This window comes from Cupressus sempervirens, chromosome 7 (genome assembly GCF_028749045.1).
Source record: "Cupressus sempervirens isolate cs-2001-9-10 chromosome 7, ASM2874904v1, whole genome shotgun sequence".
Classification (NCBI taxonomy): domain Eukaryota; kingdom Viridiplantae; phylum Streptophyta; class Pinopsida; order Cupressales; family Cupressaceae; genus Cupressus; species Cupressus sempervirens.
In genome coordinates, this window is record NC_143124.1 from 516,692,821 (window position 1) to 516,716,275 (window position 23,455).

The 23,455-nt window shown below is 34.8% G+C and overlaps 1 protein-coding gene across 1 annotated transcript; it reads left to right on the top strand.

Moving 5' to 3' along the window:
• The first annotated feature begins 3,895 nt into the window (after positions 1-3,895).
• Positions 3,896-23,455, top strand: LOC149547796 (BTB/POZ domain-containing protein At5g48800-like). Its single transcript, XM_089791843.1, has 2 exons — positions 3,896-4,709; positions 22,240-23,455. Exons 1-2 carry the CDS (start codon positions 4,099-4,101, stop codon positions 23,222-23,224), a joined length of 1,596 nt encoding a protein of 531 aa, XP_089647969.1. The 5' UTR covers positions 3,896-4,098; the 3' UTR covers positions 23,225-23,455.

A 23,455-nucleotide genomic window follows, 5' to 3' on the forward strand; every position in this document is an offset into this window, starting at 1 on the left:
TGCTCTGAGTTAAATATTTTTTAATCTTAAAAATTATAAAATATATATTCAATTAATGCAAAGTTAATTTTATTTCAAAATAGGTAATTTGATTAATTTTTCTATAGATTATAATTTCTTAGATTTATAAATATAATAATATTAAAAGAATTATTTATTAGTAATTTTCATTTTTAAACTATAAAAGTTCTTTTATTTAAGTTATACAAATATAAACTTATTGATTATTTTGATAGATTAAAAAATCAAGCTACAAGTACAATTAAAATTTATATTATAGAATTATTTTCTTTTGTTTAAAATTTTAACTATATTTTATAATTATTTTTTTTGAATATTTAATATATTTTAATTTATTTGAAAGTACAAATATGTGATATTCAATTATTAATAGATGCATAAACAACTTTTTTTAATAAGTCATGGAAGACATCTTATTTGTTCATCGTTATATCTGTCTCCTATTTGTTTGCACCATATTTCACATGTTGAACAAAATATTAGAGTAAATGATTAATATTGCAATGCATTCACAATGCTAACTTCAATTATTATTCAAAATATTATTTCTTTTTTGCTTCACTTTAACCCTATATTCATCCATTCCATGAAAACTCCACAATATTATGCATTTAGACAGGAACTATGACACTTTACGTCTCTTGTTTGCCTTTGACAAGAACTAATATTACTTGAAAATATAAAATAGAAACAATCATATAATAAGCTTTCCCCAAGAGCTAGAGGCTATGCATCCTTGTAAAAAATAAAGATGACCGATGATCGACCCATAGCCTCAAAAAAAGACTTAGGTCGATCGCTACTATGGGAGACAGTGTTACTAATGCCATTACCTGGAGCAGATTTAATCACCGTCGAAAATGTATTACTTGGTACTTGCTCGGCGGTCTTGCCATTACCACTCACCTTAGACATTTTAAAGTCTTTAATGCTGGATGTAGAAAGGGATACGCCCAGATCGAGGAGCTGCACAGAAGAGCTGCGCTATCCCCCACCATCAACATTGGCATTGCTGGAGGTCGCCACCTTGACAAAGCCCTAGGCGCAGACCTGATCAAAAATCAAATGCGGATTGAAAGGAGCAGATCCGATCAGAAAGCTTCGCACAAAATAAAAACCCTAGTTTTTCAATTGCAATCACAATCGCTGGCAAAGATTCAAATTTCGCTCATTTTCACTGACTGATTAATTCGCATTCACTGTCTGATTAATACACAATCGCTAATCAAAATTCGCTCACCGCTGTTTGATTAAATTGCATTCGTCGTTCAAATTTCGCTCTGAGTTAAATGTTTTTTAATCTTAAAAATTATAAAATATATATTCAGTTAATGCAAAGTTAATTTTATTTCAAAATAGGTAATTCAATTAATTTTTCTATAGATTATAATTTCTTAGATCTATAAATATAATAATATTAAAAGAATTGTTTATTAGTAATTTTCATTTTTAAACTATAAAAGTTCTTTTATTTAAGTTATACAAATATAAATTTATTGATTATTTTGATAGATTAAAAAATCAAGCTACAAGTACAATTAAAATTTATATTATAGAATTATTTTCTTTTGTTTAAAATTTTAACTATATTTTATAATTATTTTGTTTGAATATTTAATATATTTTAATTTATTTGAAAGCACAAATATGTGATATTCAATTATTAATAGATGCATAAACAAATTTTTTAATAAGTCGTGGAAGACATCTTATTTATTCATCGTTATATCTATCTCCTATTTGTTTGCACCATATTTCACATGTTGAACAAAATATTGGTGTAAATGATTAATATTGCAATGCATTCACAATGCTAACTTCAACTATTATTCAAAATATTATTAGTTCCTGCCTTTGGCAGGAAATCTATTGGATCTCTTTAATTTCTAAAACCAATTAATTTGTCTAATAAGATTTTCGAATTATTCTGAGATCAAAATTTATTATAAAGTTCACATTTTCATCTTATTTAATAAAAAAACAAAATACCATTAAACTGAAATCTTACTGGCTCATGATGAAAAAGGTAATGAAAAAATTCATTTTCCTTCAACAAAAATACAACTATTTTTTGAACACCTCTATTAATGCAAGCATTAATTGCAACTTTATCTCTATTAATGAATGCATTAATTTTAATCTTATCTTTTCCACATTTGTGACAATAGTGGATAAACTTTTTAAAAGAAGATAATAGTTTTAATTGATGTTTATTTTTGTCATTTGTAAATTGTTATTCAAATATAGATATTTTAATCAAATATAACATTTTAACTCTTTTAAATTGTCAATTTTTAAAAATTATTTTTTATATACTTTAATTTCATATTAATTTTAATTTTAATTTATATATAGTTTAAATTAGAATTTAATTATTTTTATTTTTACATATCTAAACGAATGCTTTTAATAGGTTTTCTTTTTAAAAATTATATATATATAATTTTATTAGATTATACATTTCTTTAACATATATAATTTTTATTATATTGATATTTTTATAAGTGTGTTTGGTTTTTTTAAAGCATAAATATTATTTTTAAATTAATTTATGTTTATTTATTTTTATGCATTAGTTAGGAAGTAAATTTAATACCTTTTTTTTTTTTTTATCCCTTCTTCGATACCGTTTGAGTGCTTCCCACGCCATTTTATAAGGTCAATTAAATGTCAAAGTAATTGGTAAATTAGTAATTAGTCAATTTAAATAGAAATTATGCTTTATTTATTTATTAGATTGGTTTTCAAAAAATTCTTATGTATGTATTTTATACTTACATTACTAAAAACAAATATAAAGTTTGAAAAACTTTATTATGTCCACATCATGCAATAACTCTACTATAACAAAGTTCTCAAATTCTCACAGCTTCTAAGATTCTGAAGATTTGAAAATATTACATTAAATTACATGTGCAAAAAAATCTACTCATGTGCATAAGTGTGATTTTAGTAATTAAAAAAATCTTTAGATTTCTAAAATTTTCCTGTTATTATCAATTTTGTTGCTATTTTTACTATTTTTGCTCTTTAGAACATTTAATTAAGCAAAACTTATACATATCTTTTGAAGAAAGCAATTGAAAGTATAATATTCATATTTATTTTTAATTCAACCCTATTTTATGGTTATTATTTTTGTGCATAATGCAAATTGAACAATCATAAATATATTCTTAGAAATTATAAAACTTCTAAACAAACATTTCATATCTCACAAACTCAACTTCATAGATCTCTAGACTACGACACATTTAATATCTTGAAATCATCAAATTCGATAGAAACTTTGGCGCTTGCACCTCTTGTTTCTTTTTCGCTTCACTTTAACCCTATATTTATCCTTTCCATGAAAACTCCACAATATTATGCATTTAAACAGGAACTATGATGCTTTAGGTCTCTTGTTTGCCTTTGACGAAAACCAATATTACTTGAAAATATAAAATAGAAACAATCATACAATAAGCTTTCCCCAACAGCTCGAGGCTATGCGTCCTTGTTAAAAATATAGAAACAAGGGCCAAAAAAGTGAACACAAGATAGTGAAAGGGCCGTAACACAAGGAGCTCTTAGTTGTTGGCGTGGGTACAGTTACACGTTAGTTTCATATGATAGGACAACTGCTCAAAAGTTGAAGCTTAAAAAGGAAATCAAAGGTGTAATTGTGAATTTGAAATAGCTCAGAAAGTCTCTGCGTGGGACTTATTTATGTTCTTTTAGATACAAGTGTTAATTATTGAATTTCAATTTTTGTTATTATTAAGTATTAATTATTATTAATTAATTAACAATTTCAGTAAAGATGTATGCTGAATAGACAGTGCCTCTACTTCCTTGTTGGTAGCATAAACCCATAAATAAATAATCCAATTTAGAAGTCCCTAACTAGGTGTACACGCGGATCTGACGAAGTGACATCTTCTGATAAACAAAAAGATACCGTTGCTCATCATCTTCTTCTGCATCGAAGTGTGGGCCTGCTGTGAATTCCAAAGCACATTCCCAATGAAGTGGCTACAGATTCTTGGGAGAATTGGAATGGAGTACCCAACTTAATAAAAAGTAGGGGACACAATGTCTACAAAAGAAGAGCCCTTCAATGGATGGTTGCAGAGAGTGAGACGAAGTGGGGAGTTCAGTGATGTTACGGTCATAGTAAATGGTCAAGAGTTTCAACTTCATAGTCTCCCCCTCGTTAATGCGAGTACTTATTTTAGAAACATCTTGTGCTCTTCAAACCAGATAAAGATAATAGAGTTGGCAGATTTGGCAGCAGGAGGAGCAGCAGCAGCAGAAGAAGCTTTCTCTTTGGCTGCAAATTTCTGCTATCTGATAAAGCCTGAGTATACTTTTCGCAATGTGGGTCAGATTAGAAAAGTTGCAGAGTTTCTGGGCATGCCCGACCTAGTAGATGGCACTAAGAAATTTTTGTATGCCAATGTTTTCAGCCACTGGAGTTTGTCGGCAGATTTTTTGGGGCAATACGAGAGGGTGGGAAATGTGGCAGTGGATGAATACATTGAGACAAGATGTGTAAGGGCTATTGTTAATGGGTGTACAAAGGCCTTTGTTGAAACCAAGCAGCTGCGAGCACAAAAAGCCATGTTGTCTGCATTAGCTCCATCTCCATGTCCATCTCAGCAGGTTACTGAGATTTTGGTGGCAGTGGCCCTGCTGCCGGATCGGTACTGTGCTATGCAAATCCCTAAAACTTCACCATCTTGATGTGCATTGCGCCTTGTATGTTTATTGATTGAAATGCTCTTATTTTTTTCTTTCATGTTTTCTTTGTTGCTAATGTAGACTAAGATCAAGAGGTTCTCTGGGGTAAAATGGAATTATATTTTGAAGTTTGATCCCTACATAATATGACCTGAAAAGTTCTGAAGCAACCAAACATTTTTATTTGAATCCATTATTAAAACCTATAACTTAGTACTCGTGGAGGTGATCCTCAACTTGGAGATCAAACCGGGATCTTTATCAAGATATCTATTCATTTTAAATGAAGAAAATAAAATTGTACAGTAGAAAATGCATAAATTATCTCAAAACTCACATAATTGCTCAATGCTGCTTTATTTATTTCCAGCCATATGTGAAATTAGAATTGCATATCACTCATTGTGATGCCATTACATCGGCCCTTTGGACCCCTAATGAAACCTTCAAGCTCCTACCTACGCCCTTTCGGGCTCTTTATTAAGCTATTTCTTTCACGTGGCAGTGTGTATTGTCTAAGTACCAGCTTCTATTCTTCTTCACCCGGTATCACAGTTTACTGTTGATTTTAGATGGAGTTTCTTGATCAACTGCCTGGCAGGTTTCTGTTTTCAAGTTACCTCAGTCATCTTTGAATATCGTGTCTCGGAAGATTAGGGTTGCAGCTCACTTGAAACGTTAGAACAAAAGCTGACTCAATTTCATCCAGAATACTATCTAAAATTTTGTCCTGTCAAATCTTCGGGTCTACAACTTTCTTGATAGTTTAGAGTTTAGTTGTAGCTGCACTTGTATGCATAGTGGATTCATCATTCCGGACTCACTTTTCTAACTGAGAATTAACTATTTCTCATGATTTCTGTTATATATTGGTTTTACTCATATAGATAATAGCAGATGTTCTAGCATATATGTTCTACGCGGTGAGTTAATATAATTCACAGAAGGATATCCACCAAATTAAGGATATTTTAATATTTTCTTAATTGTTGTTCTTTACTTTCAGTTAATCAGTTTTTAACAGCTGTTCAAATTAGCTCATGTCATTGAAAAGGCAGATTCTATAATACATTGACAAGATCTATGCAAGGGTGACTGCTCAAGTCCTATTGCAGCTGAGATGCTTGCTACTTCTAGTGAGCATATCAGCAAACTCACTCGTGAATGAATGGACTGCTTCTGGAGCTGCATTTAACGGATATCATAGATGATTCCCATTCAGCATTGGACTTCTGTTTGTTTCTAAGGAATTAAGCATAAAAGTTCCAAGGCTGTGCATGGAGGTTGATCTCTACACATTAAGTTTTCCTCCATGATCTAAGAGCTTGGAGACAAGTGTGAGAATCTGGCTACAAATAGTAGATTTGATTGATCCTGTTGTTGACAAAAACCTTATGGGTGTCGGTCTTCAAGCAGTATTGGAATGGCTCTCAACTCTTCAACACTGCTTCAACATTTTGGAAGGATCATTCCAATTTTTCATTGCATTTATCCAATGAGACTTGCCAGAACTTGATGATTCAGTTTTTTGAAGTGAAGGTATTCCCCTTAAAATAGTGATATATGGCATATTTTTTTGTCCTTTGGAGCACAAGGGCTCATTTTTCTCATAGATTAGCTAAATGGTAAAGATGTTCATCTCCCCTCAAGCTGAGGTAAGCATTGATAAAATATTCATCAAGGACACCCGTGATCTCTCTGCTGATATTCTCAGCTTACAAAATCAAGTGGAGGAGCATGGAAGCAATAGAGTACAAATTGATTGTTGCTTCTTTCAACAGCATTTGCACCCGAGAGGTTTAGGCCATTGAATCTCTTTACAATCTGTATGGTCATTGAAAAGTGGAATTTGCCTGCTACTGGACCTTTCTCTCTTTACAGAATTAAAGCCACTGTTGAGCTGGATAAAGAATTATGGTTTTGGTATGAATTTTTTTCAGTTGTCTTAACAAGTTTTAATAATATCATTTAAAGTGACCTTTGAGTAATGAAAAAAGGCACCTTTGACTTTTATAAGTTTCAGTTGTTTGAGGGTTTCAACTTCCAAATGTATTTAAAGTAGTTACAAGGTATTTACAAATTAATTAAGACTTGTAGCTTTCTACACTGATTATGAAAAGGTAGTCCTCTTCACCTTTATATCTTTCCAAATATCAACATAGAGGAAGCATAGAAGAGTGTTTGATACAAATGTAAAGACATGGTAATTGATTGTGAGACTTCTTGCAAAGTGTTCAGACAGTTTGTCATTGGGAAGGAGATTCTCTGCTTTATTTCTGGACATATCCCATGTTTGTAAAAGGAATTGGTCATCCACATTTGGAACCTAGCAATCTTTGGTTTCACAAAAAGCTCGGCAAAAACACAACAACAAGCTACCTACTTCCTTTATTACAGAAAACACCAAAAAGCAAAGATCAGTGCCTTAGTCCATTGGGTTGCAGAGTCTTAAATAGCACAGGGAGATGCTATGCATTTGGGTGGTGGGGAAACAGGGCAGCCAACACAAAAGAAAAGCAAACACGCAGAAAGCAGGAAAGCAAGGAAAGACAACTACACTAGACACACACCCAACCTAACATATTTATAGAGGTGAGATGAATCTCACCATATGGAACCAGCAGCAAAAGATACTCAAATGAATCCACTTACTGATTGACTGAAATAGGATCCCCTCCTCCACAATTGATTTTGATCTCTAAGTAGGATCTCTACTTGTAGCAGCAGCAAAAGCATGACAACTCCAACTCTTCAAGTGGGATTTGACTGGAAATCCACTCAGATCCAAACAACCATGCATCATTATATATTACCTCATCCTCCTTATGTTCTTTGATAGTCTCTTTCTGATAATCTTCTGGGAGAAGAAGATGGTCATGCACCTCCTTATTAGGAGAAAAGTGATTGGCACCAGAGACTTCAATTACCCCCTCACATAACTGAGCTTTATCAATCAAGGTAGAGAAAATCTTCTCCTGCACAAGCTCTATTATTGGATGTGTATATGAGCAATGTTAGTATGCTAATAGAAACCAAATTTAAATAAAACTTCTACAAACTAAACAAAATTCATAAACTTCAAGATAGACTAAGATGAGCTCTCAATTGAGAATATGAGCCATTAATGGACTCTCTCAATAAGAAGCTCTCTTGTTGAGTAGCTTTGTCTAAATAGATAGGATGTATGCTCAAGCTTATGCTTCAAAAAGGGCTTCAAATGGAGTTGGAATTTGGGTGTGAGTGTATGGTTTTAGTATGGATTTGGCTCTCAAAATAGCATTATAACTTTACTTCATGGATTGTGTTATTTTGTAAAGGGGAAGGATCCAATTTATAGGCAAGAGGCTTGAGGGTTTGAGGGCTAAGATGCAAGGATGGGAAAAAGCTTATGGAGGGCTCAGATTGCATGAGAGGAGAGCACATGGATTGTGCTTCCTTATAGCCAATCAAGGAGTGACACATGTCACATGGTGAGAGGATGGAGGAAAGGGCAAGGATGAGTCAACAAAGGAGGCTCAAGAGATAAAATCTTCATAAAGACCCTCATAATGACTTGTAAGAGCAATAAAAGGGCTTGTAAGAGTCATTTATGACCTAGTGGACTTCATAAAGTTTTATGGTTGAGATATTTTGAGGGTGATGAGAGCAAATTCGACTTGGACTTGATTAGGAAGGTTTTAAGCTTGCTTAGGCTTGTGCAAATGATTAGAGGATGGATTAGGATGGTTTAGGATTAGCTTAGGGATAGGCAAGTGGATGGCATTTAATGAGGGTGGGTGAAGGAGGAGATATTTGTTAACTTTGGCTTGGGTTAGTAAGTTTTAACCCATGTTTAGGGAATGTGACAAGGTTAGGAGGGGATTAGGATTAGGTTTAAAGACATCTTCTAGAAGAGTCTAGATTTTGGATGAGGATAAAGACTTTCTAGAATAGTCTAGAATTTCCTAGGATGAGGATGAAGACTTTCTAGAAGAGTCTAGAACTTCTTAGGATGAGGATAAATTAGATTTTTAAGAAATAAATAAAGTTTTATTTATTTCAAGGGTTTAGGTTGAGGAGATATTTATTAAAACTTTTTTAATAAACATGAGGATTAATATTTAATCTTAATTAAATATTTTGAGTTGGGATTAGGGGTAGGAAATGATGGGATTAGCCTTTAATCGAAATTAAAGAAGGATTAGAAGATTTTGGAAGAGGTTATTGGTCACAAGGAAATTGGCCAAGTTTTGGGCAAAAAATAAATTTTTTATTTATTTTAGGATTTTTGGTCAATTTATTAATTAAATAATTAATAAATAAGGAAATAATGTTTAAATAAGATTTAAACATTTTTGGGAGGGATTCCTTAATTAAATATTTTTAATTAAGATAAAGGGATTTAATGGCATGAAAATTAATTAATTAATTAAATAATTAATTAATTAATAAATGATGATGTCATCAGGACTTTTTCAGAAAATAAAAATACTTTATTTTCTAAAGGATTTTTAGGTGTCTACAGGATGGATACCCTCTTCATTGCATTCAAGAACCAAATCTCCTTCAGCTATGCAGTGGTATGCATTCTCCCTATCCTCCATTGCATCTTCATTATCTTCAGGAACAAAATCAGCAGGAATAAACAAAAAAGGAGGAGGAAAAAACTCAACCATTAATGACCCCTCTTCAATTTGATTTGGTTTTGTACTTGGGCCATCAAGTGATTCTTCTTTCCTTACATCCTCTAGTGTGTCAATGGTTCTTTCAATAACAGGCTTATACTTTAGATTGACAATATCTGGTTCATAAAGATGGGAAGGGGGAGCAGAAAACAACTCATCTTCAATAGTTAGATCTGTCATACCTGAATTGTTGTGAGAGATTTCTGCTGTCCATTTCACTGTTTCCTCAGAGGAGTTATGAACATTCAACAAGCTCTCAAATAGTACATCCACCCTTTACCCCTTTTCAACAAGTCCTCCTTCATCAGGTGAGCATTTCTCTATAGGAGAAGGGGACCACTTCTCTTTCTATGTCTTCTACTTTCTTTTTGTCATCTAGGACTTGTTCTTCATCATCAGAGGTAAGGTAATGGTGATGTTCATAAAGATGGAAAGGGGGAGTAGAAAACAACTCATCTTCAATAGTTAGATCTGTCATACCTGAATTGTTGTGAGAGATTTCTGCTGTCCATTTCACTGTTTCCTCAGAGGAGTTATGAACATTCAACAAGCTCTCAAATAGTACATCCACCCTTAACCCCTTTTCAACAAGTCCTTCTTCATCAGGTGAGTATTTCTCTATAGGAGATGACTAAAAGGGAACAACTTCTCTTTCTATGTCTTCTACTTTCTTTTTGTCATCTAGGACTTGTTCTTCATCATCAGAGGTAAGGTCATGATGATCAGAAATGAAATTGCCAAGGAAAGTGGTCTCATAAAAAGGCTCTTCCTCATCATTGCTGATTGGTATTTAGTAAAGGATAGGGGCTGCTTGAGGCATGAGGCAATTGAGGTTTTCTTCTTTAGTCATTGGGCTTCCTATGCTATCTTTACAGGTATAATGAGAAAATTTAGCAACTTGAGGATTGACATTCATAATATCATTTTGAGGGTGTTCAACAAAAGAATCTATAAACTCAATAGGATGAGATAAATTTTCACACATTTCAGATTGAGACTCAACAGTTGGAACATCCTCATTATTAGGAATCTTAGCATCTTTTATTCCTTTCATCAATCCTGATAAATTTAAGCTCTTTTCAATCCTAATAACTTCTTGTTTGGTGGTTTCAAGATCACAAACCTCAATTTCTTTCAGTTGATGTCATATCTCCAATGGCATGGCTAGGATGAAGAATACAGCTTGGTTGTATGAGTTGGGCATGCTGTCTTCAGGAATCTTAGCCAGTATTTGATCAAACCGGTCCATGAAATCTTGAATCCCTTCATCATCATTCTTCTTGATATTCAAAAGGCTGAGAATCAGTGAAGTCACATCTTCTTCTTTTGCAGGAAGTGCATGAGTTGTTTCTTCTTCATATTGACAGGGCTCTTCGCTCTCAACATTTATCTCTTCAAATGTAAGTTTCCTTCTGACTTGTTTCCTTGGCAAAACCTCTTGTTTGTTCAAGACTGAAAATTTATAAGAAACAAGATCATGTGGAACTTCTGAGACTTCATCATCATTCACCTTCAATTCTTCACTTAAATGCAATCCCTTCTTTTGCAATGCTCCGACCATTTTGTTTTCATTTCCAGCTCTTTAATCTTATGATACCTGGCACAAACACTTCTCCATAACAGAACTGGTACATGGTCTTCTTCAATGCTCAAATCCAATTTTCTTCCTTGAGTGATGCTTTCTCTAAAAGCATCAAACATATCAAGCAATACCGAATCACTAGTTTGATGAAGTTCTATACAAGAAGGATCTGGCCTCTTCCCTTTCACAATTTTAAAAGGCACAATCCTTTTAATCATAGTCGCCAATCCTGAACATACAGGATAATTTGAAACACATGAGAATATTGAGCTTTGATATACCAGAGATCCTATTAGAATTGCTCCTTAGCAGAATCGTTTGATAACCAAAAATTCGTTCAAGCCTCCCCAATAGAGTCGCCAAAAACTGTTAGTTAACAGTTTGTCCTCCTATTAGATTTTACTATCTTGACTCTTTGATACCCAATGCTTGGAAAGACAAAAGGATGTTTACCAACAAATGGGTCAGTGTATGTATTCTATTACTGCCCTTTGAATTGATTAGGTACAACTCCCTATGATTTGCAATGATATGCAACAAATATGTTTTTATGAGATCAGAAGTCTTGATATTATAAGCTCTTAACCTAAGAGCAGTAAAGGATAACCAAATTGTTTGTAGGCACAAACAATTCAGGGAAAGTAGATTTGGACAACCTATCACACCCAATGGAATGACTGTAATAGACTATCTTAAGATGACTCTTACTTCTAATCTAAATGCAAGGAGGGATGGAAAAAGAGATGCACACGAGGGCAAATGGAATTGCTTTGACTACTAGACTTGAGTGAAATGGAATTCAGCAAGTTACTAATAGATTCATACGCATCTATCTTTCAATTTCCAATGAAACTATCTAACATAATATGAAATGAAATGAACAAGAGAGGAAGCAAAATCATATATAAAGAAAGTAAGTGGAATCACTTCCATTGCAAATATTAAAATGAAATGGAATACACCTGTTATCACAGGATCACATACAATTGTCCTTCAATTGTTAATGCAGAACTAATCTAAGAATGGGCAACAAAACATGACAAGTAAATAGGGTAAATGGAATTATAGACCAATTCACCATCAAGTTTGCCGACCTTTGTATTATCAAATGAAGTTACATTTATAGTTTGCTGTTATCCTTTCTTAATTTTGGTAGAGCAACACTCATATGATAGAAAAGAAAATGAGAATAAAATATGAAATTATCATGATATAAGCACTTGGTATCTCTTCTACTGACGATTCTGAATCCATAATATTCTTGAAAACACTCCATGCCTTTTTAGCTTCCTGCGATCTCAAAAAATCCTATAAAAATCGTTTATTCTTCATCTTCTGTTATTTTCGTGCCAAACTGCGTATTTCATATTCCAATGGTCATTAGAACTTTGAATTCTCATCGTTGATCTCAAATCGACGGTTAAGATTAAAATGTTATAACTTTCCTTTATAACCTCCTCCGTATACACGCGTCTTCTTGTCGCTTTGTTGCTAAGAATAACGGTTGAGCAACTCTACATAGCGAGATAGTGACGTTCGTGGATCTCTTTCTGATCTGATGGTGATAACAAAACGATGAACTAGGTCTCTTTGTTTCGCGGCGCGGGTCCCTCTTTTCAACTAGGCACATCGTGGCAGATAGATGGCACCATTCCATTGCTTGGAGAATATGACGTTGACTTTCTTTCCTTCGTGGCACCTCTTGACTAGATTTTGATTGCGCTTCGTGAAATGTGATGGCCCACCGGACACATGCCTTCACGTTGCTTTGTCGCATAAATTATCAAACGGGCATCTTTACATAGCGACATTACGACCTTCATAGATATTCTCTGATTTGACGGCTGAAGGCATCCAACTTTCTTTTAATATTTAAATGAGACCTGATCTGATAGGTAAGCATTTGGACTTTTCAATTGGCCAATAGCATGCTTTCTTTTGTTCAATTGACTTTTCAACATTGCAACGTTTACATGTGGATTAAATATTAATCGTAGATTTCATTTCAAAAAGAGTCATACCACCTTTGACTTGGTTCTTTCGCCATTTCTGCATTTTTGAGCGTTCACTCCGTATTGAATTCAATTGATCTTGCTTCTGACTTGTTTTCACGATCTATGTATCAATCTTTAGTCTTAGTCTTCGATGTTCTTCACTACTGTTTGCTTTGAATATGCCTGTGATCTCTTTGTTCTACCTGTATTATGCCTGTGATCTCATTGATCAACCAGTTAGTAATCATGTACCTACTACATTTTGCAGTGTCATTATTCCACCTCTTCAAGGCTTTTTGTTTTGTGATATTGGTTACCATTGGAGCAGGTGGAACTCAGAAGATTCTGTCAAGGGTCTCTAGATTCAAGCTGATAATGGTCTTCCCTTTTTGGTCTCTGATAGTCCTTGATCGGAGATCGAAGTTCTTTGCATAGACACATGAACTCGGGTTTATGGGCAGCCAAAGGGAAAGTAAAAAAACAATGAATGCTAATTCATTTTATTTGTGACATCTCAATTGTAGCTGCAGTGCCTACTCTCTTAAAAAGTCTTCGATATCCAAGTGTGAGATATGACATCTCTAATATCTTCACAATACGAGGTGACTTGTGAAGGAGGCACAAAATTGTGATACAAATCATACTAATACTTCATTTTTTACTTTTCCTCACCTTTACCTGGTATAATTTTCTCTGTCATGGCAAGTTGTGTGTGCAAGCAACTATGACATGAAAATTCCACAACATAAGTACATATTCAAGAGGGGGATCCATTGCATATTCTTGGGTGGACAAGTGTGAATTTTGGAACTTTTGCATATGAGATATGGCTGAAAATTCTTGGAGCAGTGAGTGAATATATGTGTTTGGGCTCAAAACATGTGCTTTCAAGGTCAAAAAACCCCAACAATGGGATTTTAGGAGTGATTGCTCATACAAACAGCAAGGGTATTGCATGGAAATGGATTGTATACCATCTACTTATAATGAAGTATTATGTTTTCATTATAAGTGTATGTGTAAGCAACCACCATCATGAGCTTTAAGTCATGTGGCAGTGGTACAAAAGTGTGGATGGAGGGCATGTAATTGTGGAAGTGGGCCTTTTGAATGCAAAAGCATGTGACAAAGTGAGCTCTTTCTTTGATGGGCTCTTTCAAGAACGTTTGTTTTAATCCCGACTACATTACAAGTAAAGTGGAAGTATTTGCATGTGCAACTTGGAGAAATAAAACGGAAGATAAAGGACATAATACACATCATGCAAATCTGAAAATGGAAATGAACTGATTTGTGAAAACAAAAGAATAAACATATACACTACATAGCCCTATGAAATTGACAAAGATCTTACCTCTTTCCCACAAGAAGCAAAGGAAGAAGCTTCTTTAGTCTTTTATGTAAAATCTGAAAATAAATCCAATAAGATTTTTGGATTTAGCAAGATTGCAGTAATGACTTAAATAGATTTTGAATCTTGACTTAATTCTTGCATTTTTGAGTCAAAATCCGTTGCTTCCCATGTGTGGGAAGTTAGAGGATTAAAATGCACACAAATAGTGATGAAGGGTGCTCCCCTTAATACCATAAACACATAACAGAAACAAAGAAACAACAACAGTTGCGAGAACAAAATAGGGGCTTCTTATTATTGCCGCAAATGCGGAATTACAGAATTCACAATTATAATATGCTAACCCACATGGGCGCCTTCATTATAGTAATCTGCAAGACAATGCTCTGAATTATCACCAAGAGCTGTCCTAGACAATGTTCGGGCCTTTCTTAAATAGGCAATTTTATGCCACCTGGGAAGGTTCTAGACACTCAAACGTAATACCTAGGGTTGACAGACCCTAACAATACATATAGAGTCAGCCAAATACACCTTTAACAAATTATTTTAGAAATTTCGGGTAGCTCAACTTCAGAAGGCCATAACTCTCGAACCATTGCTTCGATTGGCTATTATACCACTTTTCGGAAACGCCAACTCCTGATCTACATTTTTGAAACTACGCAAGCGCCCTTTTGTTGAGTTTTCAAACCTCATCCGGGGCCTCTAAGGCTTTCAAAACTAAGTTAAAAGATTTTTCTCCAAAATTTTACACCAAAAATCCGCAATAACTTCTCTGATACTTAAGCTAGAGCAATGAGATTTTTATGGTAGGCTTATTATTCTGAAATGAACCTTCATGTAGAAAATGAGAACATTTTGAGCTCGTATGACAAACTTACTAAAAATAGTAAGCTCCCAGAAATAGTAACCCCCTGTCTACTAGTCTTGATTAAAATAGAAAAGATTGAAAATAAAATAGTTTTGGGTGATGCAAGATTGCCCTCACACCCAAGATGCTCCTACATGAAATAGTAACCATTTTGACCAAATCATATGCAATGTGAAATGACAATCGAAAAATCCGTATAGGCCATCGAATGCAACTTGAGAAGAATGATACACAAGCTGAAAATGATAATTGATGCCCTAGATCTTATCATCTTACCATGAAGCTATAACTTGGAGATTTGATGAAGAAAATGACCAAACAATAGGTGTTTTTGAGTAAATATATGCCCTAAACATGCTGTATTGAGAGCAAAACACATTCAAATTTGCAAGTTTGTTGAGATTAGATTGATCATTAATGGATTTGAAGCCTAAATGCCCCTATTGGAGAAGCAAAACTTGAAGTTTTGATGATAAATCATGTGCAAATGCTTTGCAAAAACGGGTCCATGCTAGAAATGCCCAAGAAAAATAGGGTTTTAGAAATGAAAAGCACGTGCTTTCCCTTCCAAATCACCACCCAAGAGATAGTGCAAAAACACATTCAAGAAATTGCAAAGCAAGTGGTTATGCCATACAAACTCCTGCCCAAGTATTAAGCATTTGTAACATGAGTATAGATGTGGTTCTGGCATTGAAGAACACTTGTATGATGCACAAAATCGTTGCCAGAGAGGCTTTATTACAAAATTAAAGTAAAAAGGGGCTTTTTGAGTGTAAAAGCATGTGCTCACATGCTCAAAATCTCCATCCAAGTCCTTAGTGTCATTAATGCGGCTTTTGAAATAGAAAAACGGGTTTTGGAAATGCAAAAAGCATGTTTGTTTAAGTTATAAAACCCCACTATGCATTTGCAATTCAAAATGCCTCAATAGGAGTATAGAGGGATTTTAGAACTGCAAGTTCAAATGCATATGCTATTGGGTTCAAATTCCCCACCACTGTGCATTTAAGTTATAGCCCAAGTTAAAATACATGCTAGTGGACTTTTGGAATGCAATAACATGTAATAAGGTTTGAACTCCTCACTTATAAAGCCTTTAAGTCATCAACAGTTTATAATGGTAAGATTTAAATATGCAAAAACACATAAAAACCCCACTTACACAGTTTAAGTGATATGTTTTTAAATAAAAATGTGCTATTGCATATAAAACCCACCTTTATGCATCTGGGACTTGGATTTTATTAGAAGTGGGTTTTAGAAGATGATTTGCATGTGGATAATATACAATGAGTGATAAAAACTCCACTTTTAATACATTGAAGTGTCTCGTGTAATTATATTTTATATATATCTATACTTTTCAATAAAGTAACATGTAAATAGACTAGAAAAAGCCAACTTTCATTAAAACATTAAAAACTATGGTCAAATCAACTCATAATGAGCTGAAATTTTAAAATGGAAGTCAAAATCCACTTTAGATGTTAAAAATAATTTTATTTTGTGCAATTGCAAATAAAAAGCCCACTTCTTGATGATTTTTTAGTAAGACATGTCACCTTGAAAAGCCTCACCTTTTCCTTTATAACATGAGTTAGACAACTCTAATTGAGGCCTAAGTTAGCTTGAAACAAGTGAATTTCAAGGGTTGTTTTCCTAAGAAAAACAAGATTAAAAACTAGTAACAAGAAAGGAAAAAATGAAAATTAAACTTGAAGATTGCCAAAAAATCAAGTGCTTGTAGTTAGAGAAGTAAAAATCGTTTTAACAAGCATTTACGGGGATCAACTTGATGGAAACCTTCAAAAAGAATGAACAAATAAAGTTACATAAATCACCATTCAGGGATGATAAATTACATTCATGACACTTTACTAATATGCTAAAACAATGAAGATGCACCTATGGATCCATGAGAAAATGGTGTAGGGTTGCCACAAATTTGTTATGTCAAAATTGAGGACACCACTGTATTCTAAAATCCTTCTTTGAGGAAATAATGCCATAAATTCGCTCATTAGCTTGCCTTCCTTCCTTGGAGACAAATAGGCATCCATTGGAGGCTAGTGGGATGAATAACAACTTGAAATATGAAACGATTGATTTGTGTTAATATTCATTTTTTACTATTAAAATTTTAAATTGTATATGAAATGCTTTAGAATTTTATAGTTTGAAATAATTTAATATTTAGTAATTGGTGATTCAAATTTTAAGCTAGTATATATGATATAATTATATTAGTATATTTTTTATTAAAATTTATATTAATAATTATCTAATAAATTAAAAAATAATAATGCAAGACTTAAAAATCATAATTATAAACAAAAAACTTTAATATGTTGTACAATTTTTTAATATATATTAACTTAAAAGTTATATCATATTTACAAAGTATATAGTACACTTGTCCATGTCCTTCATATCCCTTATAATGGCATGTTCAAAATAGAAATGCCCCTGCCCACAAAAATACTATTTTATACATATAGTGCGCCCTTGACTGTAGTCAGTCAACATCATCATTACATGCAGAGTGATTTGGCAAAACAATTCAAGGTGTATTCAAGCACAAGCAATGCTATATGTTTGTAGGCTTCTCAACAAATTGACACCAAAAAGATACATCGCCTCCATTTTCTACATCCGAAAGTTTGAGGGTCCATGACACTCACCCAAACTCTAGTTCGCCTGAGAACAAAGTGTACCTTCCTTTGCAACTACTCTCTAGATTCCCATGTACATTCTACACCTTCATCCTTGCTTTGTCTCAATCTTGTGTTGTCCACACTTAGGTCCTACTCACACTCATGCATCTTCTTCTCCTTCTGCGGGCACCTTGGTTTTGGTCATCCACATTGTGGGTTAGGGCTTGTCAATAGTCCGAAAGTTTGAATTTGATTCTGGTGACATCAAATTTTGCTCAACTTTGCCCAAAGTTGATGACTTCTTCCCAATTCTTCGTGTAGTTGCACAAAACTTGCCACATTTGATGGGCATGTTCATGTCTATCCCAGTGGTTGGGCCTAACCTTGTGAAGGATGAAGGGATGCAGAAGGAATAGGTAGCTTGTGATCCATCACAATCTCCCACCTCAATTCAAAAATCTCGCTATCGCTCCACTATGTGCTTCGAGACTGAGCTCTAATGGATCTGGTTATCACTTGACAAACCTTTGACTTTGCATTGAACTTCAGCCGCATGCACTGAAAAGTGACAAAATGTTTGTGTCAGCTTTTGGTTTGTAGTCTACCAGCAAAAAGTCGTAACCTAGAAGCCCTTGTACCATGAAAAGGAACCATGGTTCATCCATAGTAAAAACATGTTTGAGCCACTCCATTGTAACCTCACCCTAGAAAGGTATCTGTTGCTTGGTGATCATAGGCTGAAATTGGCTTCCATGATTACAAACCACCTTTCTCCTTTCCTTCTGCTCTGACAGAATGCAACAAGAACTGAAATCATCTACACAGATCTGGTTATCGCTTGGCAAACCTCTGACTTTGCATTGAACTTGAACTGCATGCACAGAAAAGCGACAAAATGTTTGTGTCGACTTTTGGTTTGTAGTCTACCAGCAAAAAGTCGTAACCTAGAAGCCCCCGCACCATGAAAAGGAACCATGGGTCATCCATAGTAAAAACATGTTTGAGCCGCTCCATTGTAACCTCACCCGAGAAAGGCATATGTTGCTTGGTGGTCATAGGCTGAAATTGGCTTCCATGATCACAGACCACCCTTCTTCTTTCCTGCTGCTCTGACAGAACGCAATGAGAACTGAAATCATCTTCTTGCCATTTCTACACCATCTTTTTTCTTGGGTGGCCAGCCAATTAGCTTTGCATGTGTGTTGAGTTGTATCGACGTCCTTCAGAATTTTCTTTTGCATTTACTATCCATCCTTTCATGAGCTTTGTCAGTGTTGGTTTCCGCCATTAGGACTTTCACCTTCACCTTGGTTTATGGCAATCCCATCTTAGGTGTCCAACTCTGCTGATTTTATCCACCATTTCCTCCCTTCCCTAGGTGCTAATTATCTAGAGCATTTCTTGACTTTAGCATTCATCTCCAGGGATCTCATCCCCTGTCCTTCTTTGCCAAAATGCAATCTGGAGTGTAAACATCCTCTTGCCATATGTGCACCACCTTTTTTGGGGCCTTTTACCATATTCTTGTCCTTCACATGTGTGTTGAGCTTTCTCAAAGTCTTTCAGCAATTATTGCTCGTCACATGTTGTGCTTAGTCATCAATTGTGTTTTTTGCTAGGGATTTTATATACCTCACCATCAGTTTACTGCATCTCCACCTTTGTTATTTGCCTCTGAGTATTTTATCTACCATATCCTCCCTTCCTTAGGTGTTGCCTCTTCAGGAACTCAAAACATTCTTGGTGTTTGCCGACAAGAAATTTATTCACTTCAACTTTGGTGTTCGCTATGAGGGATATTATCCACCATATAATCCTTTCCCTAGTTGCTATTTTTGAAGGGATTTTATTATCTTTGGTGTGTACTTCAAGGAATTGCTCTACTGTGTCTTCCTTTCCCTAGGTGCCATTGCTCCACATTCATCACCTAGTTTGCTTGCCAACTTCTTGCTTGGATAGGGAGTCTGCCACCACATTGCCTTCCTTATATACATGATACTTCGAAGTTCCAAAAGGCCTCCAAATTTTTCTAGATTATAGTTATTATCTTATCAATTTTCCATGCACGATACTTTCCTTCCCCAATGGCATTTACTATGATTTGGGAGTCTCCTTCCAAATGCAATTGCTCAAACTTCAATCTTCTGACCATTTGTATTGCTACCAAAGCCAGCTTGACTTCTCATGATTTGGTCCATCCTCCATTTTCTTCGCCTTTGTGGCTAGAATGTTATCCTTTGAACCCCTTGCCATACATCCTGCACTTGATGGCCCTAGGTTACCTTTTGATGCCCCATCAAAGTTTTACCATAATCTATCCATTCTGTGACACTTCTTAGTGCACCTCGCTCTTAGAATCTTTGCATGAATGAACCCATGAGAGCCCATTAGTGGGCATGTTGTACGACATTATTAAAGGTATAATGTATATATTTATGATTTTTAATTTGCATATAGATGTAACCAAATGTTCAAAGACCCTAAAATATATGGTGTACCGGTGTACCATATCCACATACTTAGACTGGAATCTGATTCTATTTGGCAACTTAGCTTTAAGTAGCTTCTACACTGATATTTTTCGTAACACTTGCATTATGATATTTACGACTAGATTTTTTGTATACTGTCATTCTGATGACATGTTGATGTTTTTGACCATGACTCATTTACCATGTGAGATCTAATGCAATAAACAAAAAGCTTAATAACCTAGAGCCTAATTAACATCTAGATCCATAAATGTGACTTCATTTTGCACACCTTCTGCAAATGCTATTTAAAGTATGATATAAATATTTATTTAGTATACTTAATTTTTGCATGTTTATTTAGAGGTTTCCAATCTAAATATTAGAAATTAAGAGGTGAGTAGTGTTGGATTTTCCTTCTGGAATTTCAACCCTTTTTGTTGTAGTTCGCTTCCATTTTTTATGTGTTAAAAACTTAAAAGTAAAACTTAAGAAGTTATATATTCACAGTTGGTGGATACTAACAATGGTATAAGAATTTTTTTTGCTTATTGTTCAGCTGGAAAAGCTTTTTTTGACTTTTATTTTTTCTTCTCCCGCTCCCCATTTGTTTCCTTTGTTGGATTCCCAGAGTCGCTATATTACTTTACATTTTCCTTTTCTGCTGGTTTGCCTACTTTCAGCCTCTTCTTTGTGATGAACTACTCTTCTTACATATGCCTTAGGGATTCAATGAGGACCTTAGATACCTATACTTGCAGGAAATGTCTGGAGCCAGAAGCAGATACGTACGGAAGCATGGATACGGACAGAAGCTATGTGGGTGCCACCTGGATGCCACTCACAGGCACTCAGATGTGGGCAGATGCCTGTTTTAGGCATCCGGACACATTCGGGTGCCTGTGAGTGGCATCCCGGTTGGCACCCACAGGTCATCTGGGAGCTTCTGTAAGCATCCACACTGAAAAAGTCAAAAAAAATGCAAATATCACTTAAAAACTATTTAAGACGTGCTTGTTTGCACAATTTACGGCCCTAATAGAGGCCTTTCAACCATTCAATCTCCATTTTGTTTGCAGCTGGGTTTACTGTTCTCATTTTGTTTGCATCTAGCACAAGTGGAACCTTTCTTGGTTCAAATGATATCAACCTTGCAGCGGATGGAGATGAGGAGGATCCAATTTTTTTTGAGAATCCGCATCTGAATCGGTAACTTAGATGAGGACAGGTATGGTCTCCCCTTGGCCTTCCACAGTCAATACACAATATATAACATCGCAACTTTGGGCAAATGTAAGCTTTGCAATTGCTTAGAAAACCAGAGCTTTGAGACAGCAGGTTCGAAGGCAATTATGCTTTCCCAAATTCGAATAGAAGGTTCTATCATTTGGTTTAAAAGCTGACAAATATTATGTTAAAATATGCTGATGACCCCCATATATATATTGAGTTAATTCTCATGGTTGAAAACTTATAACAGAAAGTAGCTTAAAAGATGGTGAATGGAAATTGTATACAAGCCACATCTTCCTTAATTGCATATCCTAATCCCATTATTTCTTTATTGTGTTTCCATGGCCCATAGTTGGCTGCCATGTCAGATTTAATAAGCTATTTAATATGCTACTGTATTCTTATATCAGAGTCACATGCCATCTCTTTGATGAGAGCTGATTTTTTATTTTCCAAGTATTAAGATTGAGTTGTGTTTGCTCTCAATTATCAATCATATATGATATGATATAATTCCTCTCTGCACTAATTAACCATACAGTAGAGTTCATGTGAATGTAATTGAAAAGAATTGTTTTTCTTCTGCCCGCCAGGATTCTATCAGACTTATTTTGTTTAATATGGCAATGATCAGTTTCACTTTGTTTTGATTGGTCTCTAACAGGTATGTCCAGGATGTGATTGATGCTCTTGTCAAGTGCCATCTTAATTTGCATATAAAGTGCAGACAGGGTAGAAATGTTCGAGGTTGGGTTGACTCTCTAATACATGAAGAATGCAAAACCAACAGAAGCAGATTTTGGGTCATCGTCTGTCTTTCAAGAATGCTGCAGAAGAGTTGCTCTAGTGATCGCCCATGGCTGGAACTCTCCTCTCAGTATTGGTGCAGTCTTTTGGAAAATGCAGATTTTTTGGCAGAAAAGGGGGACCTGGAGGAGGAGATGCAAGAAAAGCTAATCAGTATTAAATCATTTCTTGAGTATAGGATCGGAGGAAGCTTGAATGAGCTTGATGAGTACCTGCATTGTTACAGGTTTAGCACACAAACATTAGTAAGTTTAGTATCATATTTTAAAGATAAAGATGTCGGAGAAACAGAAAGAGAAGAAGTTTCCAGGGAAGTTGACAGTTGTCTGTGGAGTTGCGTGGACTGTGGTTCCATCTCCCCCTCTGATTTTTCATTCATATTTGAGTCATTTCCTCATTCATTCCGACAAAACCATGACTTTCTCTATACAGCCATTCAAAAACTGGTGGAAAAGTACAGGTTGTGTATCGAGGATGCACAAATGCTATGGAGGCTTGTTGATATATCTAAACTCTCCCCAGAAATATATGACAAAGCTTTGAAGAATACAGCCTTTCTATGCCAGCCACATGTACTTGAAAAAGTATTGGAGAGACATAACCAAGAGCTTGAACAGATTGGAGATGGGGATGACAACACAAACAGAGGTAGAGACAAAAGCAATTTGACACACATAATGCAAAAAGTCATTAAAGCAAGCCTTAAACTCCTTGAGGAAAATTCTCGGCGTTCTAGGGAGATTATAGAACTCCAAAAACAGTACGCTTCTCTAATTGAAGGTAGACTTGGGATTCTGCAAGAGGAATGTGAAGCTAGTCCAGACATGTTCAAGCTTGTATGAGAGAAGCTGTATCAGCCATGCATGAACGGCTGTAATTTGATAATTCTGAATTGGAAACTGGAACAGCTACTTGAGCAATGTGATGTGATCTCCAGTGATCAATCCTCTCTGGTTCTTGTATTGTATGTATAATTTACAATGACATTATTCTGTTATTAACTACCACGGTTTCCTTGTTGTATTGCCTTTTCTTCATCTTAAATAAATTTAATTGAATGCAAATTTGGTAAA

Bases quoted from the DNA above. Each gene is read 5' to 3' on its own strand.
- LOC149547796 (XM_089791843.1), top strand. From the start codon at position 4,099: ATGTCTACAAAAGAAGAGCCCTTCAATGGATGGTTGCAGAGAGTGAGA. The intron at 4,710-22,239 runs GTACTGTGCTAT...GGTCTCTAACAG, and splicing joins GTGGCCCTGCTGCCGGATCG to GTATGTCCAGGATGTGATTG.